The sequence below is a fragment of the Cyprinodon tularosa genome, unplaced genomic scaffold (genome assembly GCF_016077235.1).
Source record: "Cyprinodon tularosa strain WSP-4 unplaced genomic scaffold, ASM1607723v1 ctg152, whole genome shotgun sequence".
Taxonomy (NCBI): Eukaryota; Metazoa; Chordata; class Actinopteri; order Cyprinodontiformes; family Cyprinodontidae; genus Cyprinodon; species Cyprinodon tularosa.
In genome coordinates, this window is record NW_024038354.1 from 878,519 (window position 1) to 902,209 (window position 23,691).

Below are 23,691 nucleotides of genomic sequence, written 5' to 3' on the forward strand. Positions count from 1 at the left end.
GATGATTGGATGGATGGATGGATGATGGATGGACGATGGATGGATCATGGTTGGATGGATGATGGATGGATGGTTGGATGGATGGATGATTGGATGGATGGATGGATGATGGATGGATCATGGATGGATGGATGATGGATGGATGGTTGGATGGATGGATGATTGGATGGATGGATAATGGGCCCTGTGGTGTTGCACACCTATGGTTGTGTCTGTGATGCACCTCTGACTCTCAGACGGTGCGCCCCATCAGCACTGAGGAGCTGACCTGGAAGCAGTCCACTGTGAGCATGCATATCGAGACAGTGGAAAGGAAAACCTTTTCTTCAACAGAAGGAAACGTCCAGTAGAGCCAGTTGCAGTGTTATATTTCCAATGTGGATGTCATGTTTTTTGAAGTAATGCCGTGTGTTGCTCCAGGGCCCGTCTCCAAGACTGGGGGCTGCTTCCTTGGTGTTAAGCCAATCAGCAATCCCCTGTCCTTTTGCCATTTCTATGGATTTCTCTGATGAGGCTGAGGGGATTGAAGTCCACCCACCCCCAGTATTAGGAAGCTGGCCTCAGAGGCCTGAAGCAGACTGAACCTTTAGATGCTGTGGAGGAAAGGAGGAGTTTCGCCGTCATCAGCTGTCTCTACTCACCATAAAGTATTTCTCTGTGAAAGAGGGCGTGTTCGGAGCGGTCCAGCTGTAGAAGGAACCTTTCCTGCTCGACACCGACTGCTTGTTGACGGACAGCAGCCTCATCTTCTCACCGCCGTCAAACGGGCTGGAAGACAGACGACACTCAGTCTGAGGAGATCAATGACCTGATGCAACTAAAGCCTGGTTTATACTCAGAAACCAGGTCACACCCCCCCCCCCCCCCCCTTCCGCAGACACCTCCCCAAAATTGTAGGTGACCGCAGACAGGATGCCTCTGATTGGTCAATTCCACATCCATCCTACACTATGCGTTTTTCCTAGTAGCTCTAGTTTGTAGCTCTGTGTGACGGTCTGTTGGTTTGCACCCAAAACATGCAGCGCCACGGCCAGTCTTTGGGGAACACTCACGGGTAAACTGGGTGTCGTCCAGCATTAGATGAGGGTGGCAGACTGCGAAAAAGCTCTTCAAACTGACCCACAATCCTAGCTAGTTCCTGATTGGCCCTCTGGAATTGTGGCGTGGAATAACAGCGCAGACCACGCTTCAAAGTTGGGCATAAATCAAAAATAACTGCAACAAGCTGACTGCGACACACTGCTGTGGGGGGATAAGCAGCCCGTTTAGGGTGAAGTGTGATGCATGGAACCACAGAGGCCGATACGCGGGTCGATATGCGGGTCGATACGCGGGCCGATACGCCCGTCGATACGCCGGCCAATACGCCGGCCGATACCCGGGCCGATACGCGGGCCGATACGCGGGTCAATATGCGGGTCGATACGCGGGCTGGCTCGTGTTGGAGGTGCAGAGAAACTCCATAGAAAAGACCAAATGAAAAGAAAACTCAAGATTTATCCCACAAAGAATCAAGTTCATTTTAAATCCATGTGTTTAATGAAAGACTTCAAATCTCTTTAAGCTTCATGAAGATCTTTCAAGCTTTCAGCCCAGTATCCAAACATTTTCTATCAACTTATTAACTTCTGATCTATAATTCATTTGGACCCAAAAATGCTGCAGAACTCAGGAGACGATGTTTGGGTTGTTTGTTACCTGCAGCGTTTTTTTTATGTTTGGATGAATCTCCGATCATACGGATAAAACTGAAGGATTATGGCTCCTACGGGACGGATAAGCTGGAAGCTGCTCAGCTGAAGGATGATGCCTCTCTCAGCTCCTTTCAGAACCCCCCTCCCCCACCCGTTGCAGATCGTGGTGAAAAGCATCAGCTGTTTGGGGAACTTCTTCCCCTGTAGTCATAATTTTCTCTTTTCACTCTTTGTTCTCGTGTCTTCCTGTTAAGTGTGGGTGGACAGGTTTTGCAGCTCGACATGTTTTACTGTACAATAAAAGCCAGATCTTCTCATCTATAGCCCCGTTTACACAACCTTTTTCAATCCGTGCTGAGATCGGTTAGATCGCGGTAACCAAGATATTGGCGGCTGGCCAATAGAGGGCGCTAGGGTGCTGCCCCACCCACCCAATGACCCACATATATATATATATATATATATATATATATATATATATATATATATATATATATATATATATATATATATATATATATATATATATATATATATATATATATATATATATATATATATAATGTGTGACATATTTATTTCTATAGCTCCAATTCACATCATGTCATCTCAGGTCACTTTCCAGTTCACCAGATCATCCAGTCAGATTGATTAAAAGTTTTCTATCTAAGGAAAACCAGCTGATTGCATCGACTCATTGACTCTTCAGCAATCCCTCACACTAAGCATGCTTGTAGCGACAGTGGAGAGGAAAAACTCCATTTGAACAGGAAGAAACCTCCAGCAGAACCAGGCTCAGTGTGAGCGGCCATCTGCCGAGGCCGACTGGGGTTCAAGGAGACAGAAGCAGACATAGAAAAAGAAGCATAGATACAAAAAGCAACTGTCAACCAGCTCCACAGGCGGCCCCGTCCAGGAAACACAGTGGAAAGAGAGAGAGAAATGCCACAAGAAGCGTGCGTCCTTTATTGGAACCGTTTTTAGCTCCAAAGCTAGGCTAACTGCGTGCAGCGAGGCTAATGCTTTATCCTGCTTTCCCTGCCTCCTTTTCAAAGGTCAGGATCTGATCCATCATGGATAAAGACAGCTAGGACTGATTTAAAGCACTTTGTAGAAAAGGCAAAGAAGAATGAACAATCTGGGATTCACATGGAAAATAATAGAATATAGTCTATTTTTATATGTTAATTTGCATAGTTGCTCTTAAATAAACCCATTCTAAGAAAACAAATATTTTTTTCATATATTATAAAAATATAAAGCTGACTAATTGCTTATCTAATATTAAACTGATACATTATTTTTTTTAGGTTTGTGACTCAATATTGGACCAAAACACAGATTTACCTTCACAGCTTCAGAAGGGTAAGATTTATGGACAAAAATAAGCCTGCACATGGAATGAGAGACATGCAGTGAAGGACCACAGGTCAGATTTGAACCCGGGTCACCTGCATTGAGGACTGAGGCCTCTGTACATGAGTCATATGCACTAACCACTGCATCACCAAAGCACGCCCTTTAACTGTTTTTATAATATTTTTTGCTGTTGGCATTCGTATAAATATATTTGGATGATAACTTGCTATATGTTTGATTAGTTTTTGGTAGATGTCTATTTTGAATTTATAGCCCCCCCCACTCGGAGGAAACTCCACCAGCTTGTTCAGTGTAAATGGAACGTAAAACTGAACCGGACTGTGTCAGACCCAACCAAACCGCGCTAACATGGTGCTAGTTCATCAGTAGGGCTCGGCACGGTTCAGTTCTGGCTCGGTTCTCATAAGCAGACCGCCTCATCATCCTTACAGTCAGCCTCCGTAATCAGGAAACTTCAGACATTCCTAAAATCCTAGCTTCCCTAACGTGCCGCATAATTTCCAGTGATGATTCTGCTTAGCAGAGTGATGAATCTCATCGTCTGTCGTTGTTTCCTGCATCTGGAAGCCCTGATTAGACGGTCGTTTGTCGTTTCCACTTCCTAAAAGCCGACTCTGTCAATTAAATTCACCAAAGGCTGCCTTCTTGGCCTGACTCTCAACAAACTTCCTGAATGTTACGGGCACCGCCATGTTGGTTTGCTTGTTTCACGCTAGAGAGCAGTAGTACCGTAGATCGCCACTAGGAGGCGAGATACTGTGCTAGCGTGGCATGTAAACGGTCCTAAGGAACCCAGCTCGGTTCGGATCGGTTTTCAGAGGGTGGAGGAAATGGGTCTCAAGTCTTGTTCTTGATACTTTACTCCATTCACCTAAACCTCCACCTTCCTGTTGCTTTAGGACTTTCATTTGTTTTTCTGAGGTTTTTGTTTGTGTCCGTACTTCCAGGTGACCTCCAGCTGCAGCTTGATGGTTCCCAGCTCCGTTATGTCCACCAACATCAGCTGCGGCCTCGCCATGAAGAAGTCCACGCTGGCAAAGGTTACCATGCCAACCAGCAGCCAACCCAGACCCTTGGCCTCCGTCACCTGGATGAGGGGATCACATGGGTTATAAACATGCACACACTTTGCTATGCAGTGTTGAACTGATTGATCATGTGATCATCAGCAGGTATGGAGTAAAATGAAGAAGATTAAGTTGAGGGGAGCCCATTAAAGCTCTAGGTTCCAGATGCACCGCCTGCCACTGATTAATGAGCAAAAATATAGTGTTTGTTGAGCCCTCACAATTTTCCTTTTTTAAAAAAATAAATAAGGAAAAATAAAATAAATAAAAAATAAATTGGACACTTTGTCGAAATAAACTGCTGACAGGAATAACCAACAACTCCGTTTGACTTTGTCCTTAGCATCTCCACCAACCTTGATTTCAAAGTTATGGTATATGTGTGGGAGGAAGACCATCTCTTCTTCATCCCAGGACTGAGAGTCATCAGACTCGATCCGTCCTCTGATTTTCCATCGCTGCCGGCCCAGTCGCACCACCACCTGCACATGTCCAACATAAACTAAATTTTTAAAAAGACCATGTTTCAACATCTTCTTTCAGTGGCAATTGACCTGATCAGGTGAAGGGCTGAACAACAGAAAGAAATGTGTTTGTCCAGAACAAGTTTAGAGCTTACAGTACAAGTTAAGAAGTAATAACTTTGGAAAAAATGTAAGTACAAATCACAAATTTAGATACAGAATGTAAAAACCAGAGGAAGGTTTTTCACACCTTACTAGCCATATAATTTTACCAGAATATATATATATATAAATGTGGTACTTGTACTTGTAAAATTAGTTAATCGTATTATTTCATGTGTGATTTGTACTCTGTGGTAGTTTGGAGCGCAGGGGCGGCCGGTATGAGGATCAGATCCTCCAAATCCGAGGCCATGGTTCTCCATCGAAGAAAGATGGCCTCCCCTCTTCAGGTTGGTGGAGAGTCCTTGGCCGTTTCTCAATTCACAAGACCACGAGTACAGACTAGTGTTCTCGCCAAGTCTGTTCTTGAGAAGAACCCAGGAAAGTCTGGACTCGGGGAGAACGGGAGCACGCAGAATAAATCTGGGTCAATTGGAACAGGAAGTGTACTGATGACATCACCACATTCAAAGCTCGTCTAGAGCTGCATTTCATCTCCTGTTATTAACAGTCTCTAAATAATAATAGATTATGACTTTTTTTCATCTATTGGGGGAATAATGAACACAGTCAGATAAACACAAATCAAATGAACATTTTGCCAAATAAAACAAAAATATCTCCAATAGAGCCAGTGGTCCTTCACACACGGCTATGCAGAGAGAGGGCTGCTGCAGACAGGCTAACGTTAGCCCTGGCTGCAGCAGACGGGCTAACGTTAGCCCTGGCTGCTGCAGACAGGCTAACGTTAGCCCTGGCTGCAGCAGACGGGCTAACGTTAGCCCTGGCTGCTGCAGACCTTGGAGATCTGCTGGTTGCCGCGGTCCTCTCAACTTTGGTAATTTATTATTTTTTTTATTACAAATTAAATCGGTTAATGGTCCATATAGTGAAGCTTAAAGTATAATGTTCTCGTCCCAAATGATCTTAAAACATAAGTTTATTGAACAACAGCGACAGAAAAGAGAACTTTTAATTTAATCCTCTGAGCTCTGTGAGCGCTAACATGGAAGCTGCTGCTGCTGCAGTGCATGCTGGGACAGCTGTCAGTCTGGAGAACGGACACATTCACGTGAATGTGCTTTACTGGAGGCATCCATGTTTGTCAAAGAACACTACTGCCATCTACTGGTTAGTGACGTCACGGTGCGGTATCGGCTGTTGATCAAGTCCCAGTGCTGTATCTGGTGTTTGTCACAACGCGCTATTATCCAAGTCATCTTGAAAACATTCTTCTTCCAAATGTTGGCTACATATTACGGGTTTTTTCTCTGGCCAGAAGTTCGATGGCAAATCTTCCCTCTTCAAGTTGGCGATCCAACGACCAACCCGTCCGTGGAGGATCAGGAATCAGAAAGGTGGAATAACTCTTTTTTTCACTTTTACCCGATGTATTCCAGCATCCAGCTGCCATGCACGTGGGCGTTGTCAGTTTCACTATAGCTCTGGTGAATTTCAATGGTGAAGTCCTCTGGAAATCTTCAATAATTGTTGTTGATTGCAGATGTGTCTAGTAGTTCCCATTGATTTAGCTTGTAAAGCGGGGAGAATGGCGCTAGGCTTACCGCACCGTGACGTCACTGCTGGAAGATGGCAGGAGGGAGGGGTTACTACAATATATTTGGGCAAAAATGGCCGCTCCCAGATGAAAATTAGTGGTTTTATTTAATTACTGATTAACGATGAATTCAATTAAATCACTGCAAATGTCTTAGTTTCAGGTATAAATAATGATCCATTGATTATTCCTGGATGACTGGATTCTTCCAGTGGGTAATGGTTTTAATTGGTTCGCTGGACATCAGGAGCAATATTTTAATTGGTCAAGAGTTTATATCAGGCTTAAAGATATTTTGATCATCTGAATGAAATTTAATCTGAAAAAAGAAATTTGAAACAAAATGAAATGTGAACAAAACATCAAATTACTCTTAAAATATTTTCTGAAGTTTTTCAAAGTTTCTTTTTGACTTGCATTCATTTGAAAGTTATATCTTTAAAACATGGTCTTCATTTGCAACAATAATGTAAAAAAAAAAAATCACCCTTTATTGATAGATTTCAATTTACCTCTTAAAGACAAAAAAAGACAATTTTATTATTTTCTTTTTGAAAACAAAAATTAATTTCCAGGCTTTGAAATTGTCTGAAATTGTCTTATTTTTGGTTTTCTTATTGATTGTGCTCTATAGGTTTTTGCCCCTTCAGTCTCCACAGCCTCATCCTCTTCTGCATCTGGTTTACCAATCAGAGCTCCGATGTGAGTCACTCCTGTTGTTGAGGGAGTTACAGGAAATTCAAGCCCTGCGCCTCTTCCCCGCATGGAGCACTGTTTTCACGTTAAACCCTGGGAGACCGAAATGTTGAAATGCTCCGTCTTTCTGAGAGAAACTCACCTCATATTGGTCTCCAGGGCAGAGCCGAGCGAAGCCGATCAGACCTGCAAAGTGAAAACCGAAGTTCATCTGGAGGCCTGAGAGAAGCTGAGGTAAAAGCGATCCGCTGCTTCAGGCCCTACCCTTCATTTTGATGTGCAGCTCTCCGAGGAGGACCTCTAAATCTCCCTCCATGGTGGACATGTCCTGCAGAGATGAGTGCGGACGGGTCAAGGAAGTCCAAGAGAAACAATAATCTTTCTCTTTTTACAGCTGTGTTAAGGGAAAAGAAATCATCAATAATTTGCTGATGATAAACTGGCTGATAGCAGGACACAAATATTAAGAGTTCCTGAAAAGATGAGAGTTTAGACTTTCTGCTAAATCCTGTTCTAATGTAAATTATGACAGATTACTGGATTAAGGATATTTCTAGTATGCTACATTATATCACACGTAACAACTTAAAAAAAATCTGGAAATAGTCTTTATTTCCAAAAGATATGGGAGCAGGAGAGGAGAGAATGGCATATTTCAACAGCCTGAAATAATCTGTTCCTCCTCCATAACATGGGATTAAATTAATTCACCATCAAGTCTTTAACTGTGTTTATTTCTCTCTTCATCAACAACTCTGTGGATTTGGTGACATTTGATCATTATTTGCCAGAGTTATGAGAGGAAAACCATATACTTTAGCCATCTGATATAATCCGTTCCCCCTTTGATGATCTTTATAAAATGTATTTTCTATTTAAATGTTTATTTAACAATTTACAAATATTCCAAAAAAAGTTTAAACCAAATGTCTGCTGCAATGCTACTCCTGACAATTTGAATTGAGAATACATTTCATAAAGATCATCAAACCAACAGTGAGATTTATTTTAACCATTTTGGATTTTAAAATATAAAACAATAAATGTTTCAAACATAATATAGAAAAAACACAGTTTAGAAATTCTCAGGATTTGTTTACTTTTTTCCCATGTAATGGGGGAACGGATTCAATGTTTTATGCATGTGGACTCACAAATGTTTTAATTCCTTAAACAGGGTCAATGGGTGGGATGGTGGGGCGGCGCCCTCTATTGGCCAGCCTCTACTGAACCCAACGCAAAGCCTGCCTGTGGTGTGAGTACCTGCAGGCTGTGCTGATGGTTGCGGCTGAGCTCCAGCAGACTCTCTCTGGAGGCTCTGGTGGATGGAGACAGGGAGAAGGCCCTCTTCATGTTCACCGCTCCCTGACACAGCTTCCACTGGATGCAGTAGGTCTCATATAACTCCTCCACCTGCAGAGAGACACAAATCTCTGCTGAATCCCTGCGACTCAACAGGGGAGAAGGTTCTTCATGCGGGTCTTTCAGGTCCTAAAGGGAGATGTTTAGGATTGAAGGCTGTAATTCACCTTGCTGATTTGAAACTCTAGTCGTCTGATGTATCGCTCCAACGCTCTAATCTCCTGTGAAAGCAGAGATTTCATGCTAGTTATGTTGTTACTATCTTTATTTTCATCCAAATATACAATATAATATATTCCACATATACTAAGTGTATTGATGAAGTGAGAAAACATTTTACCTTCTCCAGATCATAGAGGAACCCCTGGAAATGGAGGAAATGTATAATTAAAACCAACAGCAGATGACAGGTTCCAGAAATTCCGAACAGGATAGTTTGGTCCAGTTTTTCTCACCAGTCTTGAGTTCCTCTTGGTTTCTCTCTGCTGCAAAGACAGGAGCTCCATCTCTGCCTGGTGAACCTCCAAATATTCCCTGCTCACGCAGACACACAAGTTTTTAATTAGACACATATTAGAACTTTACATCAACGCTCCTGACATTTACCCTAATCCTGACATTTACCCTAATCCTGACATTTACCCTAATCCTGACATTGACCCTAATCCTGACATTTACCCTAATTCTGACAATGACCCTAATCCTGACATTTACCCTAATCCTGACATTTACCCTAATCCTGACATTTACCCTAATCCTGACGTTTACCCTAATCCTGACATTTACCCTAATCCTGACATTTACCCTAATCCTGACATTTACCCTAATTCTGACAATGACCCTAATCCTGATATTTACCCTAATCCTGACATTGACCCTAATCCTGATATTTACCCTAATCCTGACGTTTACCCTAATCCTGATATTTACCCTAATCCTGACGTTTAACCTAATCCCGACATTTACCCTAAATCCTGATATTTACCCTAATCCTGACGTTTAACCTAATCCTGACATTTACCCTAATCCATAAATTTAACCTAATCCTGATATTTACCCTAATCCTGACATTTACCCTAATCCTGACATTTACCCTAATCCTGACGTTTACCCTAATCCTGACATTTACCCTAATCCATACGTTTAACCTAATCCTGATATTTACCCTAATCCTGACGTTTAACCTAATCCTGACATTTACCCTAATCCTGACGTTTACCCTAATCCTGATATTTACCCTAATCCTGACATTTACCCTAATCCATACGTTTAACCTAATCCTGATATTTACCCTAATCCTGACGTTTAACCTAATCCTGAAATTTACCCTAATCCTGACGTTTACCCTAATCCTGACATTTACCCTAATCCATACGTTTAACCTAATCCTGATATTTACCCTAATCCTGACGTTTAACCTAATCCTGACATTTACCCTAATCCTGACGTTTACCCTAATCCTGATATTTACCCTAATCCTGACATTTACCCTAATCCATACGTTTAACCTAATCCTGATATTTACCCTAATCCTGACGTTTAACCTAATCCTGACATTTACCCTAATCCTGACGTTTACCCTAATCCTGACATTTACCCTAATCCTGACATTTACCCTAATCCTGACGTTTACCCTAATCCTGATATTTACCCTAATCCTGACATTTACCCTAATCCTGAGGTTTAACCTAATCCCGACATTTACCCTAATCCTGACATTTACCCTAAATCCTGACATTGACCCTAATCCTGACATTTACCCTGATCCTGACATTTACCCTAATCCTGACGTTTACCCTAATCCTGATATTTACCCTAATCCTGACATTTACCCTAATCCATACGTTTAACCTAATCCTGATATTTACCCTAATCCTGACGTTTAACCTAATCCTGACATTTACCCTAATCCTGACGTTTACCCTAATCCTGATATTTACCCTAATCCTGACATTTACCCTAATCCTGACGTTTACCCTAATCCTGATATTTACCCTAATCCTGACATTTACCCTAATCCTGACGTTTAACCTAATCCCGACATTTACCCTAAATCCTGATATTTACCCTAATCCTGACATTTATCCTAACACTGACATTTACCCTAATCCTGACATTGACCCTAATCCTGACATTTACCCTAATCCTGACATTTACCCTAAATCCTGACATTGACCCTAACCCTGACATTTACCCTGATCCTGATATTTACCCTAATCCTGACGTTTACCCTAATCCTGATATTTACCCTAATCCTGATATTTACTCTAATCCTGACATTTAACCTAATCCCGACATTTACCCTAAATCCTGACATTTACCCTAATCCTGACATTTACCCTAATCCTGACATTTACCCTAATCCTGACGTTTACCCTAATCCTGACGTTTACCCTAATCCTGATATTTACCCTAATCCTGATATTTACTCTAATCCTGACATTTCACCTAATCCCGACATTTACCCTAAATCCTGACATTTACCCTAATCCTGACATTTACCCTAATCCTGACATTTACCCTAATCCTGACGTTTACCCTAATCCTGATATTTACCCTAATCCTGACATTTCACCTAATCCCGACATTTCACCTAATCCCGACATTTACCCTAAATCCTGACATTGACCCTAATCCTGACATTTAACCTAATCCTGACATTTACCCTAATCCTGATATTTACCCTAATCCTGACATTTACCCTAAATCCTGACATTGACCCTAATCCTGACATTTACCCTAATCCTGACATTTACCCTAATCCTGACATTTACCCTAAATCCTGACATTGACCCTAATCCTGACATTTACCCTAATCCTGATATTTACCCTAATCCTGACATTTACCCTAAATCCTGACATTGACCCTAATCCTGACATTTACCCTAACCCTGATATTTACCCTAATCCTGACATTTACCCTAAATCCTGACATTGACCCTAATCCTGACATTGACCCTAATCCTGACATTTACCCTAATCCTGATATTGACCCTAATCCTGACATTTACCCTAATCCTGATATTTACCCTAATCCTGACGTTTACCCTGATCCTGATATTTACCCTAATCCTGACGTTTACCCAAATCCTGACATTTACCCTAATCCTGACGTTTACCCAAATCCTGACATTTACACTAATCCTGACATTTACCTTAATCCTGATATTTACCCTAATCCTGACGTTTAACCTAATCCCGACATTTACCCTAGATCCTGACATTGACCCTAATCCTGACGTTTACCCTAATCCTGGTATTTACCCTAATCCTGACGTTTACCCTAATCCTGATATTTACCCTAATCCTGACGTTTACCCTAATCCTGACATTTAACTTAATCCTGATATTTACCCTAATCCTGACGTTTACCCTAATCCTGACATTTCCGTAATCCTGATACTTACCCTAATCCTGACATTGACCCTAATCCTGACATTCACCCTAATCCTAATGTTTGCCCTAATCCTAACATTTACCCTAATCCTGATATTTACCCTAATCCTGACGTTTACCCTAATCCTGATATCTACCCTAATCCTGACATTACCGTAATTCTGATATTTACCCTAATCCTGACATTACCGTAATCCTGATATTTACCCTAATCCTGACATTACCGTAATCCTGACATTTACCCTAATCCTGACAAATCTTCGGCTGACATTTCTTCCAAATTCTTTTCATATCCAATCTGCTCTATCAGATGTTCTGCATATCTCTTAATCTTACAAGTTTTACAAGACAAACTTCTATATATGTAGATTAGATTAGGATTGAGCTGCCTAATGCTCCAGTTAGATTCCCGTTGAACTGCAGGTTGGACTAGGATTTCGCCGCCACCTCTTTCTCACAGCCATTATCATGGGACAGGCAGAGGCGTGTTGCTTTCCACCTACTTGAGTCCGCTGCGAAGCGCCTGGAAGACTCTGTCCACCTGCTCTGGCTGCGACCAGCTCGCTGATGTCTCTCTACGAGGCGACAGTTGCATTCTGGGAGGCTTTCCCGCCATCATGGCTTTGGAGCGAAAAGAGCTACGAACAGAGGAAGACCTAAAGGCCAGAACAACCAGTAGAACATATTTAGTTCCAGGAATTATGAGTAATCATCCAGAGATGTTCCAGCCTTCAGGTTGTGAGACTTTTTGGTGCTTGATGCTTCCTGGGAGACAGTCTGAGATGTTTTTTTGTTTTTTAACTTTGTTTATTGAACATTTTGAACATAAGACAGACATAGTTGGGACAATTTCAAAGTGTCAATACAATCTCAATGTCACAGTTCTGTCAACCCCCAATCCACCCTGAGCGCCCACCCCACCCACAGGCCAAAAAATAAAAAAATAAAATAAATAAAAAAGGGTAGACATGGATGTAAATGTAGATAGATAAGTAGAGATCATGTTAAACATTCAAGTATCCTCAGGGTCAAGAAGATTCAAAGAGTCAAAATATCTAAGAAAAGGGTCCTAGTAGCCTAAATCAACTTGACGGAGCCTCTAAGAGAAAACCTCAATTTCTCTACTTTGAGGTTGTAAAGCACCTCTCGAATCCAGCAGGCATGCGAAGGGGGATGAGAATCTTTCTGGTTAAGTAAGATCAACCTACGAGCTAGAAGCATGGTAAATGCTATAGCCTGCTTCATTCCTTTAGGCAAGTTAGAAGTAGGGGGGATGCCAAAGATTGCAGACATTGGATTAGGGACAACCAGAGAACCATATGCTTCAGACAGTGATTTAAAAATCCCTGTCCAGAATATATTCAACTTGGGACATGACCAAAACATGTGTGAGTGATTGGCAGGCGAGAGTTTACATCTGCCACAGGCATCATTTACAGAAGAATACATTTTTGCTAGTCGTGAATTGGTATAGTGAGCTCTGTAAACAACTTTGCATTGAATTAGTCTATGGCGGGCACACAGTCTGAGATGTTTTTAATAGAGCTTCTGTCTTAGATTTAAAAATAAATGTGGGTGTTGTTTCCAAGCACAAACACAGGAAGTGGCTCACAGCGTTGGCATTTGAAATGTTTCATGCTCGATCTCCTGAGACAGATGGTTTGCATGTCTGTATTTGTTTTTATATAAAAATCATAAAGTTTCCATTTAGTCTGCCCTTCTTTTACGTATAATCCTGCAGTGAATGAACGGGTCCAAACAGAGGAACAACGAGAAAACGAGGATTCTACAAGGTCAGAAATGGCTGCATTTCTAATCAAAATAACAAAGTGAAATAACTTCTACACTACTGCAGTTAAATAAACCTCATTAATTCATTTTTAAGTGATCTGATCTATTGGCTCTATCTTAACTTATCTTCTAGTTTTCCACTCAAAATTCTATTTCTGATTAGAAACCATTAAACTCACTTCACCGAAAATTAAAAATGCTCTACATGACATAAACTCCAGGTCAGCATAAAGTCTCACTAATGTGGAATAGGAAACTGAAATCTGATGAGTGTCACTAAAAATCCTGATTTATTTGTGGAAGTTAGCTTCTGTCTGATGTATGACGATGAGTGGATGAACCTGGACGACACGCTACCTGAAATATAGACCTATGACGATGAGTAAATGAACCTGGACGACACGCTGCCTGAAATATAGATCTATGACGATGAGCGGATAAACCTGGACGACACGCTACCTGAAATATAGACCTATGACGATGAGTAAATGAACCTGGACGACACGCTACCTGAAATATAGACCTATGACGATGAGTGGATGAACCTGGACGACACGCTACCTGAAATATAGACCTATGACGATGAGTAAATGAACCTGGACGACACGCTACCTGAAATATAGACCTATGACGATGAGTGGATGAACCTGGACGACACGCTACCTGAAATATAGACCTATGACGATGAGTAAATGAACCTGGACGACACGCTACCTGAAATATAGACCTATGACGATGAGTAAATGAACCTGGACGACACGCTACCTGAAATATAGATCTATGACGATGAGCGGATAAACCTGGACGACACGCTACCTGAAATATAGACCTATGACGATGAGTAAATGAACCTGGACGACACGCTACCTGAAATATAGATCTATGACGATGAGCGGATAAACCTGGACGACACGCTACCTGAAATATAGATCTATGACGATGAGTGGATGAACCTGGACGACACGCTACCTGAAATATAGACCTATGACGATGAGTGGATGAACCTGGACGACACGCCACCTGAAATATAGACCTATGACGATGAGTAAATGAACCTGGACGACACGCTACCTGAAATATAGATCTATGACGATGAGCGGATAAACCTGGACGACACGCTACCTGAAATATAGATCTATGACGATGAGTGGATGAACCTGGACGACACGCCACCTGAAATATAGATCTATGACGATGAGCGGATAAACCTGGACGACACGCTACCTGAAATATAGATGTATGACGATGAGTGGATGAACCTGGACGACACGCTACCTGAAATATAGACCTATGACGATGAGTAAATGAACCTGGACGACACGCTACCTGAAATATAGATCTATGACGATGAGCGGATAAACCTGGACGACACGCTACCTGAAATATAGACCTATGACGATGAGTAAATGAACCTGGACGACACGCTACCTGAAATATAGATCTATGACGATGAGCGGATAAACCTGGACGACACGCTACCTGAAATATAGATCTATGACGATGAGTGGATGAACCTGGACGACACGCTACCTGAAATATAGACCTATGACGATGAGTGGATGAACCTGGACGACACGCTACCTGAAATATAGATCTATGACGATGAGCGGATAAACCTGGAGGACACGCTACCTGAAATATAGACCTATGACGATGAGTAAATGAACCTGGACGACACGCTACCTGAAATATAGATCTATGACGATGAGCGGATAAACCTGGACGACACGCTACCTGAAATATAGACCTATGACGATGAGTAAATGAACCTGGACGACACGCTACCTGAAATATAGATCTATGACGATGAGCGGATAAACCTGGACGACACGCTACCTGAAATATAGATCTATGACGATGAGTGGATGAACCTGGACGACACGCTACCTGAAATATAGACCTATGACGATGAGTGGATGAACCTGGACGACACGCCACATGAAATATAGATCTATGACGATGAGTAAATGAACCTGGACGACACGCTACCTGAAATATAGATCTATGACGATGAGCGGATAAACCTGGACGACACGCTACCTGAAATATAGATGTATGACGATGAGTGGATGAACCTGGACGACACGCTACCTGAAATATAGATCTATGACGATGAGTGGATGAACCTGGACGACACGCCACCTGAAATATAGATGTATGACGATGAGTGGATGAACCTGGACGACACGCTACCTGAAATATAGACCTATGACGATGAGTAAATGAACCTGGACGACACGCTACCTGAAATATAGATGTATGACGATGAGTAAATGAACCTGGACGACACGCTACCTGAAATATAGACCTATGACGATGAGTAAATGAACCTGGACGACACGCTACCTGAAATATAGATCTATGACGATGAGTAAATGAACCTGGACGACACGCTACCTGAAATATAGATCTATGACGATGAGCGGATAAACCTGGACGACACGCTACCTGAAATATAGATCTATGACGATGAGTGGATGAACCTGGACGACACGCCACCTGAAATATAGATCTATGACGATGAGTGGATGAACCTGGACGACACGCCACCTGAAATATAGATCTATGACGATGAGCGGATAAACCTGGACGACACGCTACCTGAAATATAGATCTATGACGATGAGTGGATGAACCTGGACGACACGCCACCTGAAATATAGATCTATGACGATGAGCGGATAAACCTGGACGACACGCTACCTGAAATATAGATCTATGACGATGAGTGAATGAACCTGGACGACACGCTACCTGAAATATAGATCTATGACGATGAGTGGATGAACCTGGAGGACACGCTACCTGAAATATAGATCTATGACGATGAGCGGATAAACCTGGACGACACGCTACCTGAAATATAGATCTATGACGATGAGTGGATAAACCTGGACGACACGCTACCTGAAATATAGATGTATGACGATGAGTGGATGAACCTGGACGACACGCTACCTGAAATATAGACCTATGACGATGAGTAAATGAACCTGGACGACACGCTACCTGAAATATAGATCTATGACGATGAGTGAATGAACCTGGACGACACGCTACCTGAAATATAGATCTATGACGATGAGTGGATGAACCTGGAGGACACGCTACCTGAAATATAGATCTATGACGATGAGCGGATAAACCTGGACGACACGCTACCTGAAATATAGATCTATGACGATGAGTGGATGAACCTGGACGACACGCCACCTGAAATATAGATCTATGACGATGAGCGGATGAACCTGGACGACACGCTACCTGAAATATAGATCTATGACGATGAGTGAATGAACCTGGACGACACGCTACCTGAAATATAGATCTATGACGATGAGTGGATGAACCTGGAGGACACGCTACCTGAAATATAGATCTATGACGATGAGTGAATGAACCTGGACGACACGCTACCTGAAATATAGATCTATGATGATGAGCGGATAAACCTGGACGACACGCTACCTGAAATATAGATCTATGACGATGAGTGGATAAACCTGGACGACACGCTACCTGAAATATAGATGTATGACGATGAGTGGATGAACCTGGACGACACGCTACCTGAAATATAGATCTATGACGATGAGTGGATGAACCTGGAGGACACGCTACCTGAAATATAGATCTATGACGATGAGTGGATGAACCTGGAGGACACGCTACCTGAAATATAGATCTATGACGATGAGCGGATAAACCTGGACGACACGCTACCTGAAATATAGATCTATGACGATGAGTGGATGAACCTGGACGACACGCCACCTGAAATATAGATCTATGACGATGAGTGGGTGAACCTGGACGACACGCTACCTGAAATATAGATCTATGACGATGAGTGGATGAACCTGGACGACACGCTACCTGAAATATAGATCTATGACGATGAGTGGATGAACCTGGACGACACGCCACCTGAAATATAGATCTATGACGATGAGTGGATGAACCTGGACGACACGCCACCTGAAATATAGATCTATGACGATGAGTGGATGAACCTGGACGACACGCCACCTGAAATATAGATCTATGACGATGAGTGGATGAACCTGGACGACACGCCACCTGAAATATAGATGTATGACGATGAGTGGATGAACCTGGACGACACACCACCTGAAATATAGATCTATGACGATGAGTGGATGAACCTGGACGACACGCTACCTGAAATATAGATCTATGACGATGAGTGGATGAACCTGGACAACACGCTACCTGAAATATAGATCTATGACGATGAGTGGATGAACCTGGACGACACGCTACCTGAAATATAGATCTATGACGATGAGTGGATGAACCTGGACGACACGCTACCTGAAATATAGATGTATGACGATGAGTGGATGAACCTGGACGACACGCCACCTGAAATATAGATCTATGACGATGAGTGGATGAACCTGGACGACACGCCACCTGAAATATAGATCTATGACGATGAGTGGAGGAACCTGGACGACACGCCACCTGAAATATAGATCTATGACGATGAGTGGATGAACCTGGACGACACGCTACCTGAAATATAGATCTATGACGATGAGTGAATGAACCTGGACGACACGCTACCTGAAATATAGATCTATGACGATGAGTGAATGAACCTGCACGACACGCTACCTGAAATATAGATCTATGACGATGAGTGGATGAACCTGGAGGACACGCTACCTGAAATATAGATCTATGACGATGAGCGGATAAACCTGGACGACACGCTACCTGAAATATAGATCTATGACGATGAGTGGATGAACCTGGACGACACGCCACCTGAAATATAGATGTATGACGATGAGTGGATGAACCTGGACGACACGCTACCTGAAATATAGATCTATGACGATGAGCGGATAAACCTGGACGACACGCTACCTGAAATATAGATCTATGACGATGAGTGGATAAACCTGGACGACACGCTACCTGAAATATAGATCTATGACGATGAGTGGATAAACCTGGACGACACGCTACCTGAAATATAGATGTATGACGATGAGTGGATGAACCTGGACGACACGCTACCTGAAATATAGATCTATGACGATGAGTGGATGAACCTGGACGACACGCTACCTGAAATATAGATCTATGACGATGAGTGGATGAACCTGGAGGACACGCTACCTGAAATATAGATCTATGACGATGAGTGAATGAACCTGGACGACACGCTACCTGAAATATAGATCTATGACGATGAGCGGATAAACCTGGACGACACGCTACCTGAAATATAGATCTATGACGATGAGCGGATGAACCTGGACGACACGCTACCTGAAATATAGATCTATGACGATGAGTGGGTGAACCTGGACGACACGCCACCTGAAATATAGATGTATGACGATGAGTGGATGAACCTGGACGACACGCTACCTGAAATATAGATCTATGACGATGAGTGGATGAACCTGGACGACACGCTACCTGAAATATAGATCTATGACGATGAGTGGATGAACCTGGAGGACACGCTACCTGAAATATAGATCTATGACGATGAGCGGATAAACCTGGACGACACGCTACCTGAAATATAGATCTATGACGATGAGTGGATGAACCTGGACGACACGCTACCTGAAATATAGATCTATGACGATGAGTGGATGAACCTGGACGACACGCTACCTGAAATATAGATGTATGACGATGAGTGGATGAACCTGGACGACACGCTACCTGAAATATAGATCTATGACGATGAGTGGATGAACCTGGACGACACGCTACCTGAAATATAGATCTATGACGATGAGTGGATGAACCTGGACGACACGCTACCTGAAATATAGATGTATGACGATGAGTGGATGAACCTGGACGACACGCTACCTGAAATATAGATGTATGACGATGAGTGGATGAACCTGGACGACACGCTACCTGAAATATAGATCTATGACGATGAGTGGATGAACCTGGACGACACGCTACCTGAAATATAGATCTATGACGATGAGTGGATGAACCTGGACGACACGCTACCTGAAATATAGATCTGTGACGATGAGCGGATAAACCTGGACGACACGCTACCTGAAATATAGATCTATGACGATGAGTGGATGAACCTGGACGTTACCTGAAATATAGATGTATCTTTTCTATATCCAACTCGCAGCCTCAGCAAACTCTTCTCTTTGCTCCTACTGATGATGTTGAGTAATAGTTTGATAAATCAGAGCATTGGGCAGAAGTAGTAGGTTACTACTGGTATTTTTTTGATTTGTGTTTTCATATGACTTGTTGATTAATCTAGAAATGTCTCAATCTACGGAAGCCCAGAGAGGCCGTGTTCCTCCGATACTTTTTCACGGTGGTTTTCTTGAGAAAACGAGTTCATTTTCTCATTACCTAAAGATAACAAAGCAGTTTTATTGTCATAACGAGATGATTGGTGTGTTAAAACTGATTCCATCCTTCAATCCCACAACAGCAGGAGAGGATTTAGAAGTCACGGCCGCCTGTGTGTAATCCCGTAAATAATCCAGTGTTTAACTTTTAGGTAACGAGATGACGTTGCTGGTTTGATGATTTGCTTCCACTTCTGCTTCATCAGCAATCAGCCCTAGGCCTCCTGGTGTTTTCTGAACAGTCCCAGTGTTACGCCTGGGACAGCTATAAGATGCATTAACCGCCAAAATGAGTCCAGATTAAAGATTTTCATTTTAAAAACAGTTTTCCAAGCAATCCAATAAAAGAAATTGTAAATTTAGCTTGTAAAGTGGGGAGAATGGCGCTAGGCTTACCGCACCGTGACGTCACTGCTGGAAGATGGCAGGAGGGAGGGGTTACTATATTTGGACAAAAATGGCCGCTCCTAGACGAAAATTATTGTTTTAATTTTTTTATTGATTAACGCTAAATTCATTAAATCAAATGTATTAGTTTCAGGTATAAATAATGATCCACTGATTATTCCTGGATGACCAGACTTCTCCTTTAAAGGACCCGGGAACAGGGGCGGAGCATGACACCGTTAGCCAATCCTAGGCCACTCGTACCAGGTAACATAATTCAGAAGAAGTTTCCCTCTAAACCAGAGGCTAGTTGCTGTGATGCTCTTAATTGAAATTCTCAAACTAATTTGATATTTTAATTATTTGTAAATTAACAATAAACTGATTTATGAATTACAATAGGTAATTACTTCTGTCAACATACTAAAATTAAATATGATAAACAGAATTAATGCCCTTTTTGGGGCTATAGTTTTTTTTAATGCAACAGATAGGAAAGTTATGAGTCCAATGAAGCCATCTAAGAGTCTTCAGTGTAATTAGAGATAAATAACTATACGCATTTAATGGATGTATTAGTTTATGTAAACATTAATAACATGCTAACCAATTACTGATAAAATTATAGAGGATGAAAGTTAGATAAGAAACAATCCTGGAGAGAAATACCATCAACACCTTTGTTTCTAGATGTTGGAGCTTGGCCTGTTTTTCAGTGTAGTCCTGTTTCTCTGACTGTGACTAACCTGCACAAGCTGCTCAGCTTTCTTAGTCTGCAGCTGGAAAAAGCTTTCATAGAAACCAGGTTCTTCTGGTTTTTCACATTTGATGGTTAAGGAAGGAATCTTTGTCTGAAGCTGACATCATTTTTCTAATCTTACAATTTTAAATCAAGAGTTAATGACTTTCTGCTGCTTGAATGAAATATTCTCCAAGTGTTTCTAAGATTAACCCTTGAGATAAACTGTCGCTCCTCTCAGTTTGATAACAACCCATCTAGAGTCCTCTAAAGATAAGAAAAAAATCACTGTGACTGTTTTCCTTAAAGCAAACAGAGGTCTCCCCTGAGGCCTCGCTCACCGTGGCCGGCCGCTCAGCGAGCTGAACCCCGTGAAAGATCGGCTCCTGTGGACCAGACCTCCGTCTGACGGCGAGCTGAACCGAAGCTTCACTGACATCCTGTGGGTCAATTAGAAACAGGAACAATCAGATCAGGAAAAACATTGTTTAATATACATAAATACAGGAGCACACAGAAACCAGATCAGCTAAAAATTATCCAAAAACCAATTAAAAACCTTTGATTTAAGCAAGTTCACACAGTCCAGAAATTATGATAGGAAACAATGTATTTAATAACCTCAAACAAGCATGGTTATAGTGACAGTGGAGAGGAAAAACTCCCTTTGAACAGGAAGAAACCTCCAGCAGAACCAGGCTCAGTGTGAGCGGCCATCTGCTGAGGGCCACTGGGGTTCAAGGAGACAGAAGCAGACATAGAAAAAGAAGCATAGATACAAAAGGCAACTGTCAACCAGCTCCACAGCGGCCCCATCCAGGAAACACACAGCCAGGCAGACAAGCTCCGAGCCAGCTCCCATGTCAGAGGATGAAGAGAGCACATCCAGTTAGTCACAGTCAGAGAAACAGCACTACACTGGAAAACAGGCCAAGCTCCAACATCTAGAAACAAAGGTGTTTATGGCAGCAGCACAGCTGATATTTCTCTCCAGGATGGAGTCACAGCCAAACAGAATGATGAAAAAGGGGTCCCTATGTCCTCCAGCAGTCTAAGCCTATAGCAGCAGAACTATAGAGATACACTATATTGCCAAAAGTATTTGCTCACCCATCCAAATGATTGGAATCAGGTGTTCCAATCACTTCCATGGCCACAGGTGTATAAATTCAAGCACCTAGGCATGCAGACTGTTTTTACAAACATTTGTGAAAGAATGGGTCGCTCTCAGGAGCTCAGTGAATTCCAGCGTGGAACTGTGATAGGATGCCACCTGTGCAACAAATCCAGTCGTGAAATTTCCTCGCTCCTAAATATTCCACAGTCAACTGTCAGCTGTATTATAAGAAAATGGAAGTGTTTGGGAACGACAGCAACTCAGCCACGAAGTGGTAGGCCACGTAAACTGACGGAGCGGGGTCAGCGGATGCTGACGCGCATAGTGCGAAGAGGTCGCCAACTTTCTGCAGAGTCAATCACTACAGACCTCCAAACTTCATGTGGCCTTCAGATTAGCTCAAGAACAGTGCGCAGAGAGCTTCACGGAATGGGTTTCCATGGTCGAGCAGCTGCATCCAAGCCATACATCACCAAGTGCAATGCAAAGCGTCGGATGCGGTGGTGTAAAGCACGCCGCCACTGGACTCTAGAGCAGTGGAGACGCGTTCTCTGGAGTGACGAATCGCGCTTCTCCATCTGGCAATCTGATGGACGGGTCTGGGTTTGGCGGTTGCCAGGAGAACGGTACTTGTCTGACTGCATTGTGCCAAGTGTAAAGTTTGTTGGAGGGGGGATTATGGTGTGGGGTTGTTTTTCAGGAGCTGGGCTTGGCCCCTTAGTTCCAGTGAAAGGAACTCTGAATGCTTCAGCATCCCAAGACATTTTGGACAATTCCATGCTCCCAACTTTGTGGGAACAGTTTGGAGCTGGCCCCTTCCTCTTCCAACATGACTGTGCACCAGTGCACAAAGCAAGGTCCATAAAGACATGGATGACAGAGTCTGGTGTGGATGAACTTGACTGGCCTGCACAGAGTCCTGACCTCAACCCGATAGAACACCTTTGGGATGAATTAGAGCGGAGACTGAGAGCCAGGCCTTCTCGTCCAACATCAGTGTGCAACCTCACAAATGCGCTTCTGGAAGAATGGTCAAAAATTCCCATAAACACACTCCTAAACCTTGTGAACAGCCTTCCCAGAAGAGTTGAAGCTGTTCTAGCTGCAAAGGGTGGACCGACGTCATATTGAACCCTATGGATTAGGAACGGGATGTCACTTAAGCTCATATGTGAGTCAAGGCAGGTGAGCAAATACTTTTGGCAATATAGTGTAGCTCAGGATAACCTGAGCCACTCTAACTATAAGCTTTATCAAAATGGAAAGTTTTAAGCCTAGCCTTAAAAGTAGACAGGGTTTCTGCCTGTGATGAAATACCAATCAGAAGTTTAGGGAAGCCTTTAAAATGAAGGAAATGTTTCGATGTTGCAGGAGTTTATTGAGAGCGATAGTTACACTTTTTAATCAAAAGCCTTGTAGCGTAGCTCATAGCAATCAAAGGTGGCAGTGTTTTTCCTCTTAGGTTTATTCTGAGGAATTTGGGGATTTCCTG

General features: G+C 42.6%; 1 protein-coding gene across 2 annotated transcripts in view; it reads right to left on the bottom strand.

Annotated features, from left to right (window-relative positions):
• ripor3 (RIPOR family member 3) overlaps positions 1 to 23,691 on the bottom strand; it is a 57,361-nt gene that overhangs the window by 12,675 nt on the left and 20,995 nt on the right. For both annotated transcript variants that reach the window (XM_038279709.1, XM_038279710.1), the window contains exons 3-13: positions 21,424 to 21,522; positions 12,283 to 12,435; positions 8,839 to 8,917; positions 8,724 to 8,747; positions 8,551 to 8,604; positions 8,285 to 8,434; positions 7,286 to 7,349; positions 7,164 to 7,207; positions 4,498 to 4,623; positions 4,016 to 4,161; positions 642 to 768 (exon numbers count right to left, since the gene is read on the bottom strand). In XM_038279709.1, coding sequence (XP_038135637.1) covers positions 642 to 768; positions 4,016 to 4,161; positions 4,498 to 4,623; positions 7,164 to 7,207; positions 7,286 to 7,349; positions 8,285 to 8,434; positions 8,551 to 8,604; positions 8,724 to 8,747; positions 8,839 to 8,917; positions 12,283 to 12,435; positions 21,424 to 21,521 — 1,065 coding nt within the window. In that variant the 5' untranslated portion in view covers position 21,522. The remainder of the gene's footprint in view (positions 1 to 641; positions 769 to 4,015; positions 4,162 to 4,497; positions 4,624 to 7,163; positions 7,208 to 7,285; positions 7,350 to 8,284; positions 8,435 to 8,550; positions 8,605 to 8,723; positions 8,748 to 8,838; positions 8,918 to 12,282; positions 12,436 to 21,423; positions 21,523 to 23,691) is intronic.